The sequence below is a fragment of the Monodelphis domestica genome, chromosome 2, assembly GCF_027887165.1.
Source record: "Monodelphis domestica isolate mMonDom1 chromosome 2, mMonDom1.pri, whole genome shotgun sequence".
Taxonomy (NCBI): Eukaryota; Metazoa; Chordata; class Mammalia; order Didelphimorphia; family Didelphidae; genus Monodelphis; species Monodelphis domestica.
In genome coordinates this window covers 58,576,448-58,602,432 of record NC_077228.1, presented here as the reverse complement: position 1 = coordinate 58,602,432, position 25,985 = coordinate 58,576,448, and the positions used below count along the sequence as shown (strand labels likewise).

General features: G+C 37.5%; 1 protein-coding gene across 1 annotated transcript in view; it reads right to left on the bottom strand.

The window, feature by feature from the left end:
• Positions 1 to 25,985, bottom strand: part of PBX1 (PBX homeobox 1) — a 354,301-nt gene that overhangs the window by 35,458 nt on the left and 292,858 nt on the right. Inside the window, 6 exon segments of the mRNA XM_056815471.1 lie at positions 5,906 to 6,065; positions 10,735 to 10,870; positions 16,655 to 16,669; positions 17,840 to 17,903; positions 17,906 to 17,963; positions 17,965 to 18,015. Of these exon segments, the coding sequence (XP_056671449.1) occupies positions 5,906 to 6,065; positions 10,735 to 10,870; positions 16,655 to 16,669; positions 17,840 to 17,903; positions 17,906 to 17,963; positions 17,965 to 18,015 (484 nt within the window).

Here is a 25,985-nt window from a genome sequence, read left to right as displayed (position 1 = left end):
CCCTCTCTGCCAATCTCTTTTATTTCCACTCTTAGGGAGTGCAGTATTTAGTGCCAAATATGGACCAGAAAGACAAAATGAAAACTCAATCCTGTCCACAAGAAGCTTCCATTCATTAGTGCTTACTGAGATGAAGTCAATCCATTGGCTCTACTCACCTAGGATTCGGGGCAATGCAAAAGCAAAAGCAAACAAAACCCAAAGCTATATATATATATATAGTACCTGAGCAGAGAGTGAAAAATCACCACCTGAACAGTTTACTATGAAAGCCACTGAAAAAGAAGCCCTAAATGCAAATGCACAAGCACATACTAAACCAGGGTTGGGTGGAGGGGATGGATATATTATAATAATAAAAGCCACAAATAATTTGTTTTACAATATACATCAAAGCTTTGGAGTTGTGTTTTTTTTTTTTAAGAAAAACATTGTAAAGGAATTTTTTAAATATTTAAAATAAAAAAATTTTAATTAAAATTTTTTAAATTATCTTTTTTACTGTATTTGTTAAGTGACTTCCCTTACCACAAAGATTACTGATTTAACCACTGACAATAGTGAAGAGGAAAACACAATTTGCAGCTTGCTTGTGGTCAATGGAAGAGTAGATTTGATGCTGGCCAGCCTTTGGATTATTGTCTCTCTTCAACTAATACTAGTTGTGTGACTTACAGAAAAGTCACTTGACCTCTCTCAGCCTCAGTTTCCTCATCTGAAAAAGTGTGAAAAAACAGTAGCACCTCCCAATCACAAAGGATTCTACAACTTGATTATTAGCCACTTATGGATGGTCCAATGGATATAGCACAGAGCCCAGTGTCAGGAAGTCCGGAATTCAAATCCAGCATTACATACTTGGTAGCTATGTGATTTTGGCCAAGTAACAACTTCTAGTCTTGAAGCAATTTCAATAGAAAAAATCATGCTCATTTCCTAAATTGAGTAACGGAGGCACAGACAAATAAACTTAATTATCTTGGTCAAGTTAGATTCCTAGACCAGTTATGGGTGCCTAGAAAAGACCCTTAAACACCTATGTTTCATTACTCTTCATAAAATCTTCATATAACTCTCATGTTACTTATGCCTTAAAATGACTTTTTTTTAAACTCCCATTTTTTTCTTTTTGCCTCTAACATTAAGAAATTATCCCTGCTTTCTACAATGAACAAAAGCCTGGTTTCAGTTTTGTACAAGCTGACTAGAAAGAAAGTCTTGTGGAACAAAACATTCCTTCGAATGTGTAAGTTAAGGTTTGAAGGTTTCACATTTAGCAGGAAAGAGTGCCAATGGCAGGCCTTCCATACTCCATCTAGAAATGAGAAGGAAAAGGATAGAGAAGTGTAGAAATAGAGAAGGAGGGAAGCAAGAAGAGTCAGAGGGAGGGAGGGAGGAGAGGGAGGGAGAGAGAGAGAGAGAGAGAGAGAGAGAGAGAGAGAGAGAGAGAGAGAGAGAGAGAGAGAGAGAGAGAGAGAGAGAGAGAGAGGGGAAGAAACAGAAACACTGACTGGAGGAATTCTTTCCCTTGGTCTTAAAAAAGAAAATAAAAAGGTCCCCTGAGGACTTATTAGACGAGTCACAGATCCCTATTACACAGCCAGCTTCTCTGGATTCTTCACCTCCTACATAGCTGTGTGTAGAGTACAAACATTTTTTAGGGAGCTGAGCTGTGGGGACAAAGTCCAAAGGAGCTACACTTTCACTATCCTGAAAGTTTCCAAGCTTTCTGGGAGTGGGTGCTATGTGAGGCCAGTCACTGGACCTATAATGTCATCCCTTAACAGTGTTGGAGAGGCTGGCTACAAGTGAGGATGAACTTGCCACCATCTTTGACACTCAAAGAGTTAAACAAAATGAGAGAATTCTAGGCTTCCAGGTCTCCATGCCCCCTGGCAGCATTTAGCCAGTCACACTGCCTTATCTGAACATTCAAAGTCTTACTTGGGAGTCTGTGCCACTTCGAACCTAAACACAGCACTCTTCTTCTGGCTAATTCAACGGGGCTTTCAAAGGGCTCCATTGGCAATGGCCAAAAGTCTTCAAAGGAAAGGGCCATTAAAGACAATCTTGTACCACCCCTTCATTTTACAGTTCAGCAAATTAAGGCCCTGAGAAGGTGAGAATCTGAATTTATTGACGATAAGATTTGTTTTACTCTTCCATTCAAATTGCTTAGCTTGGTGCTCAGCACATAGTAAACACAATAAATATTTTTTCATTCATTCAGTATTTTGGCTACAATCACATAGAGAACAGGTTTAGCAGAGCTGAAATCTGAATTTGACTCTTTTGATTCCACTTTTACTATATTTTACTGCCTTTGAGAGAGAAAAATTTCTAGATACAGATTCTCTTTTTGAAGAAATGATGATAATGAAGCTTCTTAGGTTCCCTGTCAAAATAAAAAACAGAGATGCCATGGGAATGGCATCCCTTAGGTCACTGCAAATGGACTGTGGACATCGTAACAATTGGTGCTTGGGAGGAATATGTAGGAACATTTATTTAGACTTTCTTCCCATGAAAAACAGTTTCCAGATTTGTTATTTTTGCATTTGCTTCTTTCAAAGACATTTTCCCCTTCTCTCATTCTCTATTTTTTGTTCTCGTATGGATTGCCTCTTGTGATTATCACAGATGAGATGGTAGCTATTAGCTAGCTATTATTGTTATATAAAATGTAGGTGTTCCACTCTCACACAGTTAATCTGACCATTGGCCAAACTCTAAAGGGTGAAATTCTTTTTTTTCTATAGGGACAAGTGACATGTTCTCTTCACATAACAAAAGTACCTTTCTTGCACAAGACTTCAGAAGAAAGACCCCATTGACACCCATAAAATAACCCTCCCGAGCACACTCTAAAGACACACAAAGTTCCCAGGTCACCTGACCCTGAAAAACTTCCAACTCATCCACACCATTTTAACACTCATCCATCTGTCATTTGAAAATTGCTTCCAACTTCAATGAGAATGTTTCCCTTTGAAATCACTGATTATCTATTTGGTTCATCATCTCATTTGAAGTTTGAGCATTTGTAAGCTCTTGACTTATCTGTGCAATGATCTTGTGTTTGTTTTAGGAGCAAAGTACAGAAAAGCCTATTTAAGATGTTTTTTTTTCTCTAGAAGATATTTATCTGCTGATGTTCCAAGCTACTAGAAAGAGTATTTAATTTCCTTTGCCCAGCTTTCAGAAAAATATGAAGACATTTCTCCAGATATAACTTCCAACAATATAGGCACGGGTAATAATTTTGGCTCAGTTGTCCATAGCTAGTCAAACTTCGTACTCAAAGAAGTCCCAGAAGGAACTCCTTAGAAAGCTATAATTATAAGCTATGATGGGATACATCATCAAATAGTCACAAGACTATGGATTTAGACTTGGAAGGGATTTGGAGAACATCACTGTATCTTCCAGATGGGAAAAGTGAAGGCAGGAGAATTTTAGTGACTTGTCCAAAGCCACACATATACTAGGCAATAAGGGTGATTTAAATCCAGGTCCTTGGATTCCAATTCTTGTACTCTTAGCATGCTTGATCAAAACTAAACTCTCTAAAGCTGTAAAAGTTTGAGGGTCAGACTAGTATTAAAATGTTGGTTTGCGGGTCTATTAGGTAGCACAGTGGATAGAATGGTAAGCCTGGAGTCAAGAGGATCTATTTTCAAATCTGGTCTTAGAAACTTCTTAGCTGTGTGACCCTGGGCAAGTCTTAGTGCTTAGCCAATGCTTCTCTTCTGCCTTAGAATTGATGCTAAGACATCAGGCAAGAGTTTGGTTAAAAATTCTGCCTTTTTCTTCCCTCATTAGGAAAGATTAAGAAGTTAAGAGTAAAATGATAAAGGTCCACAGTTCCTTTTCTCTTGTGAACTATTCATGAACCAAAAGTCATTTCATGATTCGGATATTCTGTGTCAGAGACAGAAAGAGAGAATAAATCTGGATTGTAATCACGATCAGTTCGTTGCTGGGCACATAGCAGATGTTTAACAAATGTTAGTTAAATTGGATTGACCCTTTTTTCCAGAAGCAATCAGCAAGTTTTCACCAATTCAAACATTATTAAACTATTTGGAAAGTAAAAAAAAAAGTGAAGATACCAACTTTCCAACAGGACACAAGTAATACAGCTTGTCCAAGAAATGACCATTTGACAAAGAAGGACATTTCTGGTTTGCTAGACATTTACTTGGGTCTCGTATCAACTTTGCTATACTGTGAAAAGCAGAAAGAAGCAAGAGCCCAACTGGCTATTTACTTATTCGAGGGATTAGGAAAAGAGAAGTTATACTGACTTTTGCATTTGTTTTTAAACATCCTGGTTTACAAACCCCAGACCAGTATTTACACACTTTTACTAGAACAAATGAAAAACAAAAATAATTATGCAGCTCTCTAGTTTGAGGCAGTCACCAACTGGAGATGAGTATGCATGTCCAATTTAGAACTCAAGAGTGTACAAGGTAACAAGGCAGTGGGCATAGCCCAGCATGTCATCAATAAGAAGTCAGCTTGAGGGAAGAAGAAAACTTCAGGAAAGAAACAAACTGTTTTAAAAGCCCCAATCGTGTCGTGAATAAGAGTTTTAATTATTCCATGAACTAGCTGGTGTTCACTCATAACTCTGTAAGATCTCCTTTCATCTCTTTTCATCGAGACATATCCCACAGTCCAAGACCTATGTGTACTTCATGCATTAAAAGGGCAGCCTCATTATGAAAGCTTAAGTTTTCTTTATGGAGTGAGGTTTTTTTAAACCAAATATTTCTTTCATGAGAAAACAAAAAATAAACCAAACCTTTCCCTCCCCTTTATGGTTCAGAACAGTCAAGATAGCATTTCATTGACTAGGTTCTCCATATCCTGGAAATTCACACTCTTGGCACAAAGTACCATAAGAAGGGGGAGAGCCCCCCCAAAAAACCAACAGTATAATGATCAACTTTGACATGAGTGGCATGAATACATCCACAAAAATAAAATCCAGCACACATATTGTATGTGCACCCACACACACTCACATACAGAATGATGCTGTGACAGGAGACCAGGAATCTGGGAAAGATGAATTAATCACTGTAAATTTCCTTTGAAGTTAATGGAATGAAAAACAACCAAATATAAATAGGAACTTTTTTTTTAATTAGGTATATAAATAGCTCCAACCTTGTTTGTAGACCAGAGCATTCTAATGAGCTATTTGTGAAAGAAATGTAAAACCCACACAGAATGCTGACTTGCAGGTGATCTAGACATTATGATAGACACAGCAAAAGCTAAAAGATTGCAGAGTGGTTCTTAAGCTTCTTTTCTGTCATGAACCCCTCTGTCAGTCAGGTGAAGCCTATGAACCCCTTCTTAGAAAAATGCTTTTTAAATGCATAAAGTAAAATGAATAGCCTTAAAAGGGAAACAATTCACATTTATCAGTTACCTATATATATATTTAAAAACAAATTCACAGATATAAGGTAAGAATGCAAGAGATGGAACATCACAGGAATCAATGATGAACACCCGCCCCCACCACACACGCAGCCCCCACAATAGCATAACAACGAACTGGCTATAAGAAAGGTCTTATTTATTAGGGTCACTCAGGTGAGGACAGGGAAGAGGACCCTTATGCAGAAATGGCTTAAAGGGAACTTGTCCATGCAAAATCCTGTCAAGTTGCCTTCATACCAATTAGCATAAATATGTTGTTCTTTAGAAATGGGGCAAAACCCCAAAACAATAACAGAAAAAATAAGGGAACAATAAAACACACAAAAAAACAACCCATCAAAAATCTGAACAATGAAAGAAAAGAAAAAAAAACCCAATGGAATAAAAAACAAATGTAAGAAACGAACAAGAACAATTCGAACAAAACAAAACAAAAAAAACTAACCAGCTGAATTGGGAGTTGAGGGTGAGTTAGCTTGGCTTCCATGGGCTGACACATTGGTAGCCGTGACAGCCGTTTTGGCAGCATAAATATTGGCTTCCTCTTGAAATTTACCTATGTTCTTCTTGTACCGGATTCGCTTATTTCCAAACCAGTTTGACACCTAGAGCAAGTTCAAGAGAAGATAAGAAAGTTAACATTCCACCTCTCATTAATTTTTGGCAGAAGGGAGGGGGATGAGAAAACAAAGCCAGATGATTAGTATCTATCATTATAATTTTCCAAATAAAGAAGCTTTTGATTTGAGCCATCTTTCCCTCTTTCCTTCCTTCCTTCCAAATTTTTTTTTCTCCACCAAAGTGGTATACTAAGAAAAGCTCCAAATTTGATGTCAGATGCACTAGACTCAAATCTTAGGTCTATTTGATCTTAGTTATGTCCCTTCTCTCTCTGAGTCTGAGTTTTGTCCTCTCTAATGAATATATACCTTAAATGATCCTTATAAATAGATAAGAAGCTACAGAGAGGTAATTCTAATGTTAACTAGAGTATCATATGTTTCTATAACAAAAACACATCATAAGATTATAGATTTATAGCTGGAACAATCACCTTATCTTATTAAAGGGGGAAAATGGCTCAGATAAGTTGTGATCTGTCCATGGTAGGTAGCACTGCGACCAGTGACAGAGGTGGGATTTGTGCCAAATCCAATGAGTTCAATTCTAGCACATTTCCCACCACACTACAATATAGATATTTTGATTGGTATCTTTACTCCCACATAGATATTTTTAGATATTAAATTCTAAATATACCTAAATAAAAATGTCTTAATAGAAATAAAGAAAACCACAATGACCTTCCTGATTGTCTCTCTGAATTCAGAGCTTTATTTATGAAAACCAATGAACAAATTAAACCTAATTCACTTTGCTAATTTATTTCCTGTTTGCTGTTCATGGAAGCTGCCACTGGCCCCTTTTTTTCCTGTAATAATTAAGAACGTGCAGGCATAAGTTGGTAAGTTGTTACGGTCAAATTTGAATACTGTAATTCTTTCCTTGGGGACGTAAACATCATGCCTTTCCATGTTAAAACATTTCTGATTTTATTGACTCCAGATTTGCCTTTATGTCAGGTAAGAGTGGTATCTCTGAAAAACCGTATGCAAATAGAATATTTGTAAACTGAATTATGGCATAAAGATGTGAGACAAATAAATCATTTGATTGGTTATTTCATGAAATAAAATAATCTTTATGTGAATAACCACCCATTAAATAAAAGGGAGGTATGAATTTGCATATTAGTTTGTTTTTCCTCTTAAAACAACAATCTTTTCTACTTGGATTTCTTCTACATTACTTAACTATATATCTCTCTGAAACAACAAGTCTTGGTCATTCTGCTTTGAGGTTTTGCCTCTCGGGTACTACTTGCTTATCTAGATAAGATCCCTAATTCTTATGGCATTAACTAACACCAGCAATACAAGTCTGGCTTACAGAAACTTGGGTATAAATTGGTTGTGGTACAGAACACAATTCCCCATGGCAACAAACATAAATTCATAGTTGGTTTCTTAGGCTGGCCCATTAAATCTTATTTAAACCATATTTTAATTAAAATAATGTATATTTATAATGGGAAATTGTGAAAAATACTTTTATTATAGTAGTAATTAAAACAGAAAAAACAATAAAATAGAATAAGAAATAGGGGTTGTTTTGAAATTTTATCTTAAATTCCATTTCTTGAGAAACAGAAGGTTTAATTAGAGGAGCTTGAGGGGAAAGAAGGAGATTTCTGTAGAGATTCTGAAAGGGTCTTCCAGATATATCCTGAGAACATAAGAGCACTGGTTCTTTTTTATATCGATCACTTTCCACCTTACGGTTTTCCCTTTCCCTGATATTAGCAACATTCTCACACTTATCAGTCAAGATTATCATGATCTTCTTGGCTAATAAATGAATGATGAGAGGGAGAAGTAGAATGGGAAAAATGATTTCTCATTGGGTAACTGAGATTAGGAAAAAGGAGAAAGGAAGAAAGGTTATGGAAGATATGGCAATGCAGGAGGGGCAAGAAAAAATAAATAAAATGCCTGAAGTAGAAATAATTAAGTCCTGGGCATAGAAGAAAGAAGAAAAGAAGGAAGCATGCTGAGTGTAGGATTTCCCCAGAGGAGAAGAAAGGAGATGGTAGGGAAGAGATGCTAATTGGTAAATTTCTAACAATGGCCACTAGGTGGCAACCTCTTCCTAGGAGAATTTCCAAAATCTTAAGACTTTTAAGTTTTTAGTGGCTTCATATTTAAATTTCATGTTTGTTTCACATTTACATCAGTTTTTTTTTTTACTTCTTAGGTAGCTAAATATTTGTTTTTCACAAGACCTTTTCAATGCTGTCATATAGTCATCCACATAAAGAAAAAAGGGTTACATGATGTATAAAGAAGAGCCGCTAGCAGCAATCCACGGATTTGAAGTTCCTGACCCAGTCCATTCCCAACATTAGAAAAATGGAGTCTATCAGTAAAATGGAGGATTGCCATTTAAACATGCTGAACTAGACATCCTGCTGGAATCTCAAACTCAACATTTCCCTCAAAAAACGAATAACCTTTTCCAGAAATATTCCCTTCTCTTCAACTCCCCTATTACCGACAAGATCACCCTCACCTCCACCTCTTAGCTTCTTTGGCTTTCTTCAAGACGTTGCTCAACTCTTGTCATCTTCAGGAGACCTTTTGTGGCCATGCCAGTGCCTTGCCTTTGAAATTACCTTCCATTTGCACTTAATATTTATCTTTTACATATATAATTATGAGCTCTCCAACTAAAATGGTGGCTCATTAAGGACAAAGGCAAATTTCCCTCATTCTTTGCATCCTCTAAATGCACATCATAGGCTTGTTGACTGACAGGAATTCAGATCTCATGGCTTTCAATACAATGCTCTTCATCTAATACTACTCTACATCCTCAAGACTGAAGAGCTGCTTACTAGTGGAGTAGAATAATCTGATTACTGTCTTGAGCAAGTAGGATGATGGTGAGAGAGGAGGCGTGTGATGGTTTAGAGGTACACGAGCAGGAAATGAGGAGAGTGTAAATTGCTTATTTGTGTTGCTAATACCAAAGTAAAGGTTACTTAGTTTTGGGATCACTTCAAAGAATAAGGATGTGAGAAGAACATAATCAAACTTGAAGACCACTGAAGTTGACCACAGAGGTTCGACCTAACAAGAGACTGTCCAGATTACAAGTGACTTTTGTCAAAATCTAATTTCCTAAAGTCACTCTGGATTCAAATGCATTCGACTGAGTGGCATTCTTTTCATGTGTTTTTCTTATTCACAAAGTTCTGTATTTCTGTCTAGAGTCAATTCTGTTTAGAAAACAAACTAATGCAATCATTCCTTTTTCTCCTAAATCTCGTGGTATAATATAGTCCAAGGTGCCTTGAAAAGATAAAAAAAACTGGAAAATGCTGCACAGTTTCTCCTAAGAATAAATCTCCCTTTCTCTCTTCCTTTTCACAGTGCTTTTCTACAATCCTACATGAGGAATCAACAATGGAAGCTTTTCTTGTTGGATTTCAAAATTATCATTCCTTGTTGCAACTGAAGCTCAGGGACAAGGAGTGAGCCTGGGAAGCAGGGAGGAATTAAAAATAAGGAAGAAAAAGAGAGTTTTCCCAAATAGTTTCAGAAGTGAGGTTCTGATCATATAGGATGTATGAATGGAATTCTTTGAATGATCAGATATACACACATATATATAAACATATGTATATATTTGTATATATGTCATATGTAACATATAAATAGGTAAAATATATAATGTTTGATATATAATAACATAATGTAGTATTAATCACCCAGTAGTTAGATACAGATAACATCCATTGTATCTATCTCTTCTTCTCTATAAATATGAAAGATATTTATCTCTATATAGATAACTATATTATAGAAAGATATTCTGTATCTATGTAACTATCCATGCATCTATGTATGTATCTATGTAACTACCCATGCATCTATCTATGTATCTATGTATCTATGTATGTATCTACCTATCTGTCTGTCTCTATCTATCATCATTGGCTTACTATTATATCAGAAAAGAATGTTAACTCCAATATTATGACATCCTTAAATGTTACAATTCCTAACTTAATATTCAGGAAATATAATTATTTTTCCATGCATTGGTCCATGGTAAGTTTCTATCTTTTCTCTTGATTAGAAGATCTAGACACTATATAATTAAGGTATGTAGGTCCCCATCCTTTCAAATGGTTTCCTAAGTCACTATTGTATCTATTCACTAACTCAAGAAATTGTTGGGTTAGTTAAGAAGTGTAGACTGTTGCGTGTGTGTGTGTGTGTGTGTGTGTGTGTGTGTGTGTGTGTGTGTGTGAAAACCAGAACGGTCAACTAGTTTTTATGTGCACACATAAAAAAGTCTTGTTCACTTGAAATGAGGGTCTACCAACTGGGAAAGGATGGAGATGATCCCAGAACACTGTCACAAGCTCAAGGATGGCCAGCACTAAAGCTGTCAGAATTAGGAAGCGACCTATAACTTTTCATTGCTACTCAGTCTGTTGAGTCCTCTCTTGCTAGTCAAAATGAGACCTGGTACTTACCTACAAAGCACCCCTTCCCCCAGACATCTGATGCACTTACCCTGCTATTCCAGACCAGCTGCAAGGACTTGCCCGCTATGTGTGCTCTATAAATCAAAAGGTTCCAATACCCTGCCATGGAGCTCTTCCGTGGCGAGGCCTCAGCCTGATCCCATTGGGTGCCCCCTTACCTGTGAGACCGTGATGCCACATTTCTTGGCTAGCTCCTCTTTGGCTTCCTCACTGGGGTAAGGGTTGCTGAGATGGGAATAGAAATACTCATTCAGGATTTCTGTGGCTTGCTTGTTGAAGTTTCGTCTCTTCCGCCTTAACAAGGAAAGGAAATAAATCAATAAACTTGATCCAAACCAAAATTAAAAAAAAAAAAAAGAACAGCCCATTAGCACAGCACAGCATCTGAGAGGTGGAAGCCCAGTGCTGTCTGGAGCACCAGATGAACCTGACGACACTCAGAGAGAGAGCGGCTCATTAACAAAAATGTCTTCAACACGCATTTGCTAAGCATCTAAATTATGCACTGTTTCAATCTCTAAATAGAGATGATAACATAGTTATCAGATAAATTACAAATTGTTATTTTCTCTAACTTAGAAGCCTGTTGAAACGGGTGCCAAATGATTGTTGTATTTTTTAAAGGCATCTGGGAAGAGGAAGCCGCACACTGACCGAAATTAAACCCCTAACTGCTGTACCCTTGTCAGAAGGAGAAAGGTGCACCTCTTAAAAGGGAGCAGCTGCTAAGTGGCAAAACAAATAAACCTCTAGAAATCTTTTTTAACATGTAGGTCACTAGAAAGGGAGAAAAAACACATTATGAATAAAGGCACTTTTTTCCTTTTCTTTTTTTAAAGTGCTAGTTGAACTAATTTAAAGTGAGAATCACTTTACTGCTTCTTCAGAGCAAAGACTGTTGGAAAACTGGTGGGGCTACTGAGGAAGCTGAGGCTCTTAGCAGACCCTGAGTGTCTTTCTTTGAGAGTGTGAGCTACCATCTTTAAATTAGCTCAATTAGCACTTTTCTCCTTTATTGCCTTTATCAAAAGGTTTTCCTTACAGATGTGAAAAGATTTCCAACCGATCTCTGGTGGTACCAATGAACAGACTTCCCCAATTTTACCAAGAGAAAGCCCTGGATCTTTAGGTTCTGTTAATATTCACTGGAAATTCAGCTAATATTGTAGTTTCAATGTCCCTCCTGGGTTAATTAACACAATAAAGTGCCTGATTTTACCGGATGAATACCATCTGTCCGCAGGTATTAACCACATCTGTCCAGATTATAAGCTCAATCCTCTCTCTAAAACCATGCTGAGTTTCTGGATCACTCAGCATCCCAAAGTGGACAGATTGGAATTTTTTTTTAACTTAGTTTTAAAGTGGGCACGTGACAATATTCCCTTCTTGTAAAGTGGTGATAACTGGAGGATGCACAAACTTTGATGTCTTCTTATGGAACTATCAGAGAAAGTTGCACTGAGCAAAGAGAGGTCCGATCTTCATATTCATTTATCTGGTGGCCCCTTTGTACATCTATTGTGTATATTCTGCCATTCTTCTAGGTGATCTTAAGGGAAATCTCTTCTAGGGAGGAGCTGGTGGTGACACTGTAAGGCTGATCACAATGATTAGATTTTAACCAGATTGAGCAGAGCCTATTAGAGAATATCTCAAAATTGTTCATGTTCCTTTTTCTTGCCACCTTCCTCTTTGTTATTTCACTACTTGTAAGAACCTCTACTCAGGGGATATGCAGGAATAAGGCTTAGAAGTAAAATTCAAAATGGTCAGATTTTTGTCTTTTATAGGACTCTTTAGGTGTAGCTAGATGGCTCAGTGGCTATTAGAGATGGAAGGTCCTGGATTCAATTCTGAACTCAGACACTTCCTAGATGTATGACCTTGGATAAGTCCAATTGCCTAGCCTTACTGCTCTTCTGCCATGGAACTGATACTCAGTCTTGATTCTAAGATAGAATATAAGGGATTTGAAAAAAAATGAAGGATTCTCTGGTAAAAAGTTTCATAAAGGAATCAAAAATGGTATACTAGAAAGAGGACTAAATTTAGACCTAAGAGGATCAAGGTTCAAATTTTAGCTGTGCCATTCATGACCAATGTGAGTTTAGGGTAATTCACATTTCCTCCCTAGGCTTCAGTTTCCTAATTTATAAAATGAGAGGGTTGGGCTATTGATGGCTTATCAGATCCCTTCCAACTCCAAATCTAAGATTCTATGATTTAAATTAATTTTCAAATTTACAAGTAGCTTTCACTTACCCAAACTATCTCTGTTTCCATTGAACATTGATACAGAAATCTCTGAACCCTCTACCTAAAGCCTTATGTCCAGAGTCATCTTTTCTGGAATAACTGGTCATGCCAGTGTACGAGGATGAGAGGAAGGATTCCTCTTGATTAGCAAATATCTGAGCCAAGTGCTCAATTGAGAAGTGCTACATGTCCATGGGTAATTATCAAATCTTGTACTGTGAATCTATCAAATTGCTAAAACTAATCCCATTACTGCATCAGGCCTCCCATGTATATTATTTATTTCCACAGCAACATGTCTTGAAGAGCCTCTGTTCATCAGAGGTACATGTTGTGGCAGGATTTCTATGGTAGCAGCAAGATTTTTCAGGAATGCCTTTTTTTTGACTTGGTGCCTGTTTAGACAGCTCTTCCAATTAAGCTCATGACACTGGAAGAAACTGTGTGGCATCCCTAGACTGGAAAGGGCAGCTAAAGTACACTTAAAAAGTTGGGAGAGTGGCTCAGCCTTTTCCCAGGGCTGGAATTTGAAGGTATTTTCTTTTGCTAGCATTACATTTCCCCCAGAAAAACAAAAGCTAAAATGATGACAATTATCGACAACAATAAATAATGATAATAAACAAATATCTTTCCAAAAAGCCTGCCAGCAAGGCAATAAAGAAACTCTAAATTCAAAGGCATTTTGCCTCTTCATTCTAAAAAACCTGGTATTAAAGGGATTTTCCATGCAAAATCTAAAATTCAAACTAAAAAGTCCACAGTCTTCACAAAGACCAAATAGAAGAAAAAACGCTGCAACAAATTCTCAGCAAGAACTGCTTGCCTGGCTATATTGTACCCAGAAAAAAATCGGATGAGACAATGAGGCTGGTCATTCCTTCTTCTCAACTTCTCACTTCAAAAGAGTCCAGGCTGGATCCAACTTTTCTTTTCGAAGACGGCTGATGCAAATACCGACTCTAGCATTTTAACATGCAAGCACCACATGCCCTGGCTGCCGTTCTACCCAGGCTCACGGGAAAGGAATCAGAGGGCCAGTAGGCACTTGTACTTGGCAGCCCCAAGGACTGGAATGCTTTCAACAGCCTAGACCGCCTTAGGCACATGGAACAAGGGGGAAGAAGGTAGGATCATCTAGTGATAAGAAGTCCACTAAGAAGTAACCATTCTCACAATTCTACCAGTATATCTGATGTCAAAAAAGCAAGATCCCATCTTGCTTTTTTCTTCTCCCCAGTTGAATCTAGGTTATGTATTCAGAAATAACCTATATTCAACTGGGGAGAAGAAAAAAGCAAGATGGGATCTCCCCATAACCTTTGAGCCCTGGAGGACTATAGTTAGATGAAAGAAAGATGGGTTATGGAGGTGAACAGGACAATATCTCAAGAGCAAGCATTCCCAAGCTGTCAATTGCCCCCTCCTTTGAGACATGGGACCCACATCACTGCAAGTGTTCTATGACCCTGGGTAAACGAAACACTTCTATTTCATCTTTGGCTTCAAAATATGAGGTCAATAAAATAAATACGTTAATGTAGATTTATAAAGTCTGATTGAATAATGTCTTGTATGCATGTGCATACATTTTCTAAATGTATGTAGAGGTTACTATCATTAATGAAATACAAATTGATTTAAATGTTTTATAGAGTTAAGAGAAACAACATTGTGCAAGGAAGAAAGCACTGAATCTTTGTTTTTTTAAACCCTCACCTTCCATCTTGGAATCAATACTGTGTATTGGTTTCAAGGCAGAAGAGTGATAAGGGCTAGGCAATGGAGGTTAAGTGACTTGTCTAGGGTCACACAGCTGGGAAGTGTCTGAGGCCAGATTTGAATCTAGGACCTTCTGTCTCTAGGTCTGGCTCTCAATCCACTGAGCTACCCAGCTGCCCCTGAAAGCACTGAATCTTGAACTAGAAGAAATCTTGCTACTGATACTTATAGCTTATATGTCTTTAGTCAAGTTACTTGACTCCCTGAGCCTCAGTTTCCTTATCTGTAAAATGAGGGGGGCGGTTTCTAGCAAAGTCCTTTCCAATTTTAAAGATCTCACAACCTCATAGTGCTCTTCTTTCATTATATATTTTCTCAGTCAATGGATAGTACTGCAACAATTCTAAAGTGGAGGACTTTGAGACTTTTTGATTTGAAAAAGAGGTCCTTGCATTAGAAAAGGTTGGGAATACCTCTCCAGGAGGACAGCCACACATGAAGAAATGGAGATATATGACTGAATAAGAATAAAACCATGGATAATGGAATGATAATTTAAGGATATGTGAATTTAGGTTAAATGTAAGTCTATGACAAGGAAGAATCACTACCCTTTAATATATCTAATACTAAAACCTACATAGAATTGGCAACTATAGGATTAGAAAGGAAGGAAAGTGAGAAAGATGAAAGGAAGGAAGAAATAAAGGAAGGAAGGGAGGGATGAAGGAAGGGAGTAATAAAGAAAAGAAGGAAGAAGGAAAGAAGGGAAGGAGGGAGGGAGGAAAAAAGAAGGAAGGAAGGAAGGAAGGAAGGAAGGAAGGAAGGAAGGAAGGAAGGAAGGAAGGAAGGAAGGAAGGAAGGAAGGAAGGAAGGAAGGAAGGAAGGAAGGAAGAAGGAAGGAGGAAGAAGAAGGAGGAGAGGGAGGAGGGGAGGGAGGGAGGGAGGGAAGGAAGGAGGGAAGGAAGGAAAGGAGGGAGGTGGACGGAGGGAGGGAGGGAAGGAAGAAGGGAAGGAGAAATAAAAGAAAAGAAGAAAGAAGGAAAGAAGGGAGGGAGAAATAAAGAAAGAAGGAAGAAGGAAGGGAGGGAGGAAGGAATAAAGAAAAGAAAGAAGAAGGAAGAAGGATAGAAGGGAGGAGGGAAGGAATAAAGGAAAAGAAGGAAGAAGGGAGGAGGAAGAAAGGAAGGAAGGAAGGAAGGAAGGAAGGAAGGAAGGAAGGAAGGAAGGAAGGAAGGAAGGAAGGAAGGAACAAAGGAAGGAAGGAACAAAGGAACAAAGGAAGGTGGGGAAGAAGGAAGGAAGGATGGATTCACTAAGTACCTACTTGTGGCAAAAGACTACAGTCTATTGGGTACTAATAAGAAATGCTTTACAAATGACCTTCACAACAACCTTAGGAGGTAAATACCATTTTGATTCCTATTTTGCAATTCAGGAAACTGAGACAGACAAAAGTCTAAAGTGACATGCCCAGAGTCACACAGATAATAAGTATCGGGGGCTGGATTTTGACCTTACTTCTTCCTGAATCTAGGACCAATGCTCATCTACCCTCAGTTGTCCCCTCACATAATCATATGGTTATCTAAACATTTCCCAGATTCAAGTCTCAAAACTACCTCCTCTTGGTGAACCCCATTGTGGTGACCAGCTTTTCAGAATGGATAACCCGCATGGTATATGGCTAGTCATTAGGACATGCTTCTCTTTTCTGCCTTGTTGCTTTTGGTCAGTCTAATATAGTTCAAAGAATCATAAGACCTCAATTACAGAACTGGAAAAGGACCTGAGAAGGGATAGTCCAACACATTTATTTTATAGACAAGGAAACTGAGACCCAGGGCAGTCTAGTGACTAGACCAAAGTCATACAGATTTGTAAAGGCATATGAACCCACATCCTCTGACTTCACATCTAATGATATGCTAGATTATAAGGTAGGAGCTAAGCAACCTTCCGAACACTAACTTAAAGGCAGCCTAGTGCCCACCACAGGATGTCACTGGACCTTTCCAATTTGTTCATGAGTTTAGAGCTGGGAAAGGACTTAAGAAATCATCTTATCCAATCCCCTCTCTGAAAGATGAGGGAAACTGAGGGTCAAGGAGGCTAAGAAACTTGCCCAAGATTACAGAGGGAGAGATCAGAGATCAAACTTCAATCCTCTGATCTCGGATCAGGAGTTCTTTTTCTACTCATCTCAATAAACTGAAATATTTTCCTTATAGTTCTTTGGACAGACTGTAAATGTGGGGCTACCTCTAAGTCCTGTCACAGAAGGCTTCAGACACTCACAATTAAAATATGTTTATTCTTATTGCTAAGCATGATTCCTAAGGCCTCCTTCCCACTTATCCAGTACTCGCTTCCAGAGACAGAAGGTGACACCTACTATGTGAATTTTATAATTATTACAGGTTCACGGGGACTGTTCTTCAACTATGCAAAACCATACAGTTGTAAAACCACAAATCATTCATCTTTGTCTGATCCTGTATCAGATCACTGAACTATGCAGCCTGGGGAATATTTCATTCATTCATTTGTTTTTAATCTACATTAATAGACTAAATGATGTTTTTAATCTATTTAATCTATTTTTTTTAATAAGCCCTTACCTTCTTTATTATAACCAATACTATGAATTGGTTCCAAAGCAGAAGAGTGGTAAAGGCTAAACAAATGGGGGTTAAGTGACTTGCCCAGGGTCACACAGGTAATAAGTATCTGGAGCCACATTTGAAACAAGATCCTCCTGACTCTAGCTCTGGCTCTCAATCCACTGAGCCACCAAGCTGCCCCCACCCCCTTTTGTGTCTTATTGTCAATTCTGAGGTAGAGGAGTGGCAAGGGCTTGGCAATAGAGGTTAAGTGACTCACCCAGGGTCATATAGCTCAAAAGTGTCTGAGTCCAGATTTTAACCCAGGAACTCCTCCTTCTCAATCCACTGAGCCACCTACCAGTCCCACCAATCTATTTTAAAACTATGACAATGATTCCTGAAAACCAGATAAAGCTGTCCTTTCCTCTTATTGATTTCCATTGCCCATTGAATTTATTACTACATGTTATAAAACTATGATTTCTATAAAACTGGATAAATAAATTACTATGTGCTCTGGTCACTTAGGGGCTCTGTAACGCTATCTAATAAAATTGGGAGGGGGGCAGGGGTTGTTCACTTGTTTGTCGTTTTCTTTTTCCTTTTCTTTTTTTCTCTCCTTTTCCCCCCAAAGACACAATGGTAAGGAAAGAGACTCACCTTGCATCCAAAAAACCGTGAGCGTAGGATCATGACCGCTTCACATGTGCTCTGCTTGAGCTGCATCTGGATGGAGCTGATTTGCGATGGATGATGCTCACCATTCTTTCGATCTCCTTCGGGGAGATGGGCCGGGTCCGGGCTCTGCTCACGAAGTAGGTTCATCACATGGGTAGTGAACTCGTTGCATGCCTGAAATTGCAAAAAAATGAAAGTAAATTCAAGGAATGGGGGGTCATTGAGGAGAACACTAGAGGTTGACATTGGTGACCTGAAGGCAGGACAGGTGGTCATTAAGGCGAGCCTGTGTGACATTTAAGGTCCTTGGGGCTACTCTGACAGCTTTATGTAATAATATTACTCACTTTACACATATTCAACAGTCTATTCAGGATGGACTGTTGGCTATCCCTCACACATGAGAGCATTCCCCAGTCCTATGCCTAGAGGTAACTAGGTGGTGCTATAGTGAATAAAGTGCTGGACTAGAGGCAGGAAGACCTGATCCAATTTCAAACAATTCTAAGCTGCATGATCTTAGACAAGTCTTTAAACTGCCTGCCTCAGTTTCCTCAACTATAAAATGAAAATGATAATGCATCTAGCTCCCAGGTTTGTCATGAGGATAAAATAGGGTACAGTGCCTGGTACATAGTAAGTGTTTAATTAAGTATCTACATACCATACCTAGAATATATTCTCTTTACTTATTCTTCTTAGAATCCCTCAATTACCTCAGGGGTTGGCTCAAAAACTATATTCTACATGAAGCTTTTCCAGTTCCCATTTTATTTCTACAGAGAGAAAAAGGAAGGAAGGAAGGAAGGAAGGAAGGAAGGAAGGAAGGAAGGAAGGAAGGAAGGAAGGAAGGAAGGAAGGAAGGAAGGAAGGAAGGAAGGAAGGAAGGAAGGAAGGAAGGAAGGAAGGAAGGGAGGGAGAAATAAAGAAAAGAAGGAAGAAGGAAAGAGGGGAGGGGAGGAAGGAAAAAGAAAGAAACAAAGAAACAAAGAAAGAAAGAAAAAAAGAAAGAAAGAAAGAAAGAAAGAGAGAGAGAAAGAAAGAAAGAAGAAGAAAGAAAGAAAGAGAGAGAGAGAGAGAAGAGAGAGAGAGGAGAGAGAAAGAAAGAAAGAAAGAAAGAAAGAAAGAAAGAAAGAAAGAAAGAAAGAAAGAAAGAAGAAGAAAGAAAGAAAGAAATAAAGAAAGAAAGAAGAGAGAAAGAGAGAAAGAGAGAAAGAGAGAGAGAGAGAGAGAGAGAGAAAGAGAGAGAGAGAGAAAGAGAGAAAGAGAGAAAGAGAAAGGAAGGAAGGAAGGAAGGAAGGAAGGAAGGAAGGAAGGAAGGAAGGAAGGAAGGAAGGAAGGAAGGAAGGAAGGAAGGAAGGAAGGAAGGAAGGAAGGAGGAAGGAAGGAAGGAAGGAAGGGAGGGAGGGAGGGAGGAAGGGAGGGAGGGAGGGAAGGAGGGAGAGAGGGAGGGAAGGAGAGAGGGAAGGAGGGAAGGAGGGAAGGAAGAGAAAGAGAATGAGAGAAACAAAATAATCTTGTATTTAGGATATATTTATTTGATATATATCTATATGTGTTCATTTTGTATTTCCAGGAGGGCTTATTCTACATCTGTCCCTATTCAGAGCACCTAGCAGAGTACACATTAGGCATGTAGCATTAACTTAATAAATGCTTATTGCTTGATTGACCTACCACAATCTATATGCATACACTGTTGTCTCCATCACTGTTAAGGTCTATAACACAACTCTGACATGTCAGAACACATACAACAAGCTGATACCATGGAATGAGTCTTGGACAATTTAAGGGTAAACTAGGTGGCTTCCTTCCTTTTTTCATCCTTTCTAAGACCTCCTACATTCCAAGGAATGGAGTTTAGATCTCTTACAAGTAACTTAAAGTTGAAGTGTTCACATTTAACTTTGACACCATCCCCTTAAAAAAAAAAGTTAAGACCAACTTCTTAGCAAACTGTGGTTGGAAGCAAAGGAGAATGCCAAACAAGTGGCAAACTTCTTTCTCTGTGTTCTGGAGTTCTCAAGAGTCTCAGTATTAATAAAATAAAGGGACTCTAAGATGAGATGTAGTGTGGGGCAGTTGTCCCTTACATATTCACTTTCTGGGCATAGGGATCATTTCTTGAAACAAAAGAGCAAATCATTTATTTTCCCTTTAGACCTTTATCAATCCATTGGCCTATATTGAGCATTAGTAACTTTCCTCCAGTCAGCCTGACTGTGACACCCCATAAATGGGCAAAATATCCTTCCTTCTGTTAACTTCAGTGTTGATGCCTTTATTTAATATCATAGGTTTCAAAAATCGGAGCCATTGTGAATGGATCAGCATATTGCTTCATTCTGATTCTAGCCCTGCCTTAGAAGTTATGGCTCTGAGGATGGATTAAAGAGTTTTAGTGAAGAAGAGAGTTAAAATGGGACTGATAACCTTTTATGACAGAAATCCACCTTGGCCCATTTTCCCTTTTCTATTTCTAAGACAAGCATATTCTCTTTAGGGCCTTATTCCCAGAATCAGCATCCTCAGGGACTTTCCATTTCATCATGGTCTTTTCCATATGATTAAAGAGCTTTCTCAAGAGATGAGAAAATCCTCAGATTATATTCTGGGCTAAGAATTTTCTTTCCTGAATTTTCTTTTCTATAATTTAAAATTTGCTGCTTTTAAAACTATATTTGAAACTCAGGGAATATCTGAGATGGAAGAAGGCATTTTATTTAAATCCTTTGTTAATATCACAAATGAGCTGACTCAATGGATGTCACATAGCTACTACATGGCAGAACTTAGGAAACTTGGATTTACTAACTCCTAGACAAGTGATCTTTCAATAGAACTCTGTGACTGGCATAATTAGTTACTGTTTAAGGATGCGTGATACAGTTTGCCAATTTGTACATTTAATATAATGTATAACAACCAGAGAGGTAAGGGACCATATTTACAGAATACTGTCATAACATCGGATACTGTTGACATTTTGAGTATTATTGCTCACCTATGTTTTTTTTTTTTAATTCATTATTATAAGGGATACTTTGGGGGCAGGTAGAAAGGTCACAAATTTGGAAGTAAATTTGATGTTAAAAAAGAAAGAATCAAAATGTTCAACTGTTTTTTTTTTAATTCATTATTATAAGGGATACCTTTGGGGCAGGTAGAAAGGCGACATATTTAGAAGCAAATTTGATGTTAAAAAAGAAAGAACCAAAATGTTCAACTATTTTTTTTAATTCATTGTTATAAGGGATACCTTTGGGGCAGAGGTAGAAAGGTGACATATTTGGAAGCAAATTTGATGTTAAAAAAGAAAGAACCAAAATGTTCAACTATTTTTTTTAATTCATTGTTATAAGGGATACCTTTGGGGCAGAGGTAGAAAGGTGACATATTTGGAAGCAAATTTGATGTTAAAAAAGAAAGAACCAAAATGTTCAACTATTTTTTTTAATTCATTGTTATAAGGGATACCTTTGGGGCAGGTAGAAAGGTCACACATTTGGAAGTAAATTTGATGTTAAAAAAGAAAGAATCAAAATGTTCAACTTTTTTTTTAATTCATTGTTATAAGGGATACCTTTGGGGCAGAGGTAGAAAGGTGACATATTTGGAAACAAATTTGATGTTAAAAAAAAGAATCAAAAGGCTCAACTGTTTTTTTTTATTGATTATTATAAGGGATATTTTTAGGACAGGTAGAAAGATTATATAGTTGGAAACAAATTTGATGTTAAAAAAGAATCAATAAAAATATATAAAAAGTGGAGATTGGGGGGGGACAGCTAGGTGGCTTAGTGGTTTGAGAGCCAGGACTGTAGACAGGAGATCCTGGTTTAAATGTGGCCTCAGAAACTTCCCAGCTGTGTGGCCCTGGGTAAGTCTCTTAATCCCCATTGTCTAGCCCTCACCATTCTTCTGCCTTGGAACCAATTCACAGTATTGATTCTAGGACAGAAGGTAGGACTTTAAAATTTAAAGAGTGGAGATTGTCCAAATTAAGATAAGTGGACACTTGAGACTGAGTTTAGAGTCTTTCTTCTGCTGTATTTCAGTATCACTATACAAACTGCTCATCAAATGAATTCTTGAGACTTTTATAAAAATGAATTAGGCTTGGGGAAGCAGCTAGGTGGCTCAGTGGATGGAGAGTCAAGTTCAGAAACAGGAGGTCCTGGGTTCAAACATGGTCTCGGACACTTTCTGGCTGCGTAACTGAGCAAGTCACTTAACACCCCCACCCCTTATCTAATGCTTACCACTCTTCCACCTTGGAACCAATTCACAGTAATGATTCTAAGACAGAAAATAGAGGTCTTTAAAAAATGACCTGGGTTCCTTGGAAAGGCACTTTGAGATCCTTAAACTCATTGGTTCTTAAGTAATAGTCGTTTCACACTGATGATTACTGTTAAAATTCACTAAGCTCTTTACCATCAACGAAAAACTTTTTACACACTGGCTGCTTATTCATTTCTCACCAACACCCCAAAACTACACTAAACCCCAAATAAAGAGAAAAAGACAAAACTATCGACTGACATTTGATCAGAAGAGTCTGAAGCCACAATTTTGAATTCTTCCTTCTGGTGGATCTGGGGATCCTTAAACAGGTCATTTCATTTATCAACACCTTGCTTTCTCCATCCATACATTTTTTGGGGGGGGTGACAGTTCCTACCTCATCTGCAGGGAGGACAATACCAGTGGCCCCTCGGGATGCCCTGAAGGCCACTTAAAAAAATCTATGTGAAAGCACTCTGATCACCTCATAAAAAGACTCTTTCAAAATCTTTACTACTTACCACTACCTCACTAATCCATCCATCCACCTTGGGGATACTTCGCTAAGTCTCCGTTTTCTTCTTGGCAAAGTGGTGGTAATAATAATTGCCTCCTCCCTACTTTGCTGGGATATTGTGAAGATGAATGAGATCATGTCTACACAGCACTTTGATCTCCTTAGAGAAAAGTGCCATATAAATATAAGGTATTATTATTAGCTTCTCCCGGCTCTCCTCCTCCTCCCGAATAACACAAAAAGGCGGAAATGAAACCTGGCAGTAACTTGGCTAAGATTCTATGAGTCCAGGGGGGTGGAGATCAAGGGGAGGGGAGGCACGCAGTGGGCATCCCAGCCCCCTTTTCTGGGGAAATGCAGCTCCATGCTGAGCAGCAGCTTCCCCACCTCGTAGGGGCTCAATGGGAGGAGGGGCTGCGTGCGAGGCGATATTGTACAGTGCCCCAGCTCTCAGCTGGGAAGCCCCAGTTCTTGGCTAATAATAATGTACTTCATTACGGTGAATAAAAATACTCACAATATCTGATGTTTATTCAGGGCTTTTCAGTACTGAGCCCTCCCGACGGCAGACAGAGGAGTCATTTCCCCCACTGCTGAGGTGGACCACAACAGCTGTTTACCAGCTGCTAAGGAACACACAGTAGAAAGCGGCGGAGAGTTCCGTGTCCACTTTGGATGGACGGAACAGAATGACCCAGATTTTCCCAGGACCTAAACCACACCCTGGAGGCAAGTTAGGCAGATTTAGAAGTCGCCTCGGCTGCTGGATTCTTGAGGGCGATAGTAATTTAACTATTTATTGTTGGAATTATCTAATGAAATTTGAGTGGCTGTGTGCCCTGAATGTGCCTGGGCTGGATTCCAAAAACGAGGAACGAACAACTCTTAGGTCTTTCTTACTTCCCATTTATAGACTGCTTTATGGTTGGCAAAGGTTGCTTTTCTGACAACAGCCCTGGGAGGTAGGAAGTGCAACCACCATTTTACAGATGAGAAAGTTCTGGCTATGACACCTCACAGAACTTATTTATTGTCACACAAAGTTAATGAGTATCTGAGAAAGGATTCAAATTTGTGTCTTTTAAATTTTAATCTAATATTCTACTCAAGTATGTGTATAAGTTTAGACACATATATGCATACATCTGTAAATATATAAATGTTTTATATGTTTGATGTGTGTGAATTCTATATATTCTTAGATATATGCATCTAGATAAATATATCTGTAAATATATAAATGTTTTGTATATTTAATTGTGTAATGTTGTGGAGGAGAGAAAATGGGAAAAAACAACTAAAAGTGGGGGGAAGGGAAGAGGGAGGTGGGACAGGGAGGGGGGAAGGGAGGAAACAGGGAGGAAGGAGGAGATTGGCAGATCTGATCTTGAAATTATCATCTCCCACTTAAAATAATCCCGTAATACATGTGTGAGTATATGTATTCTGCAATGCATATATATATATATATATGAATACATCTATAAATATATAAATGTTTTATATATTTAATGTGTGTGAGTTCTATATATTCTTAGACACATATGCATCTATATAAATATATATGTGTAAATATATGTTTTGTAAATTTAATGTGTGAGTATATGTATTCTGTGATACATATGCATCTATATAAATACATCTGTAAACATATAAATGTTTTGTATATTTAATGTGTGAATTCTATATATTCTTAGACACATGTATCTATATAAATATATCTGTAAATATATAAATGTTTTATATACTTAATGTGTGTGAATTCTATATATTCTTAGACACATGTATCTATATAATACATCTGTAACTATTGTAGTAAGGGATTTCTAGCAGGGCATAACAGGGCAAGTGGACAGCATGAGACCCTCTAAGTCAACATTCCACACAGAACTCCCAGTACTGGGACCCGACACAGAGGCAATTGCTGCAGAAAGCAGTTGGTGAACTCTGGAGGAGTGAGTGAACTCTGGCAGTCAAGACAGCCCAAGGGTACTAGCTGGTTATTTCTGGGGAGCCAGTGGTCCCTTTTCCTTTGGGCTTCCTTGTTTCCTGTCTGTTCTTGCTACTGGAGCTGGTGCTACTGCTGTGGAAAAGATTTCATCTGAGCTATTACTGGGATTGCTGCTTGACCCAAAGGAGGACTCTGGTGTTGTGAGAAAATCTTTGGCCCATTTGTTCCTGGCCCTGTTCCTAAGAAAACCCCCTTAACCTTAAGTATTACTTTAGAAATTTAGTTTAGAATAGTTATATAAATATAAGGAGTTTAATCTCTAAGTGGGTCATAAATTAGTTATTCCTTGATTCTCTTCCTTTCTCTCTTTAGGTAAAACTTTTAATTTATATTTATATATAGTCTTAACCCTTCCTTTGACCCTCCCCATAACACTATATAAATTTTTTGTATATGTAATGTGTGAATTCTATATACTCTTAGACACATATTATATATATAAACACATCTGTAAATATATAAATGTTTTGCATATTTAATGTGAGAATGTATTCTGAGATATATATATGTATATTTATAGATTAATTTGTAGATACATAAATATATTTTATATATTTAATATGTGTGAGTATATATTCTGAGATATGTTTTATGTATAGATATATCTATAAATCTATAAATATTTGCATATTTGTGTGAATATGTTATATATAAATACAACTGTAAATATGCAAATATATGTATTATATATTTAATGTGTATGAATATATATTTTGAAATATACACGTATATGTATATAGACACATTTTAAAATATATAAACATGCTAATATATTTAATGTGTATGAATATTCTGAGGCACATGTATGTATGTAATAGATATATCTGTGAATGTACATGTTTTATATATTTACTATGTGTGAATATATATATATATTCTGATACATACATATATAAATACAACTGTAAATATACAAATGCATGTATTATGCATTTAACAAGTGTGTGCATACATTAAGGCACATATGTAAGTATATAGATATATCTATACAAATATATGTTTATATATTTAATGTGTATGACTGTATATAGTCTAAGATATACATGTATATATAAATCCATCTGTAAAAAACATGAATATATAGTATATTTAATATACATATATGAATGCATATATTCTGAGACACACATGTACATATATAGATACACCTGTAAATAGACAAATATATGTATTTTATATTTAATAAGTATGTGAATATGTATTCTGATTTCTATGTAATCATAATAGTTAACCGTTTTTTAAGGATTATGAAGTATTTTATACCCTGTTTTAAGGATGACAAAGTAAAGAATTAATCAATTCTTACAACTACTGGGGTGGTTATTT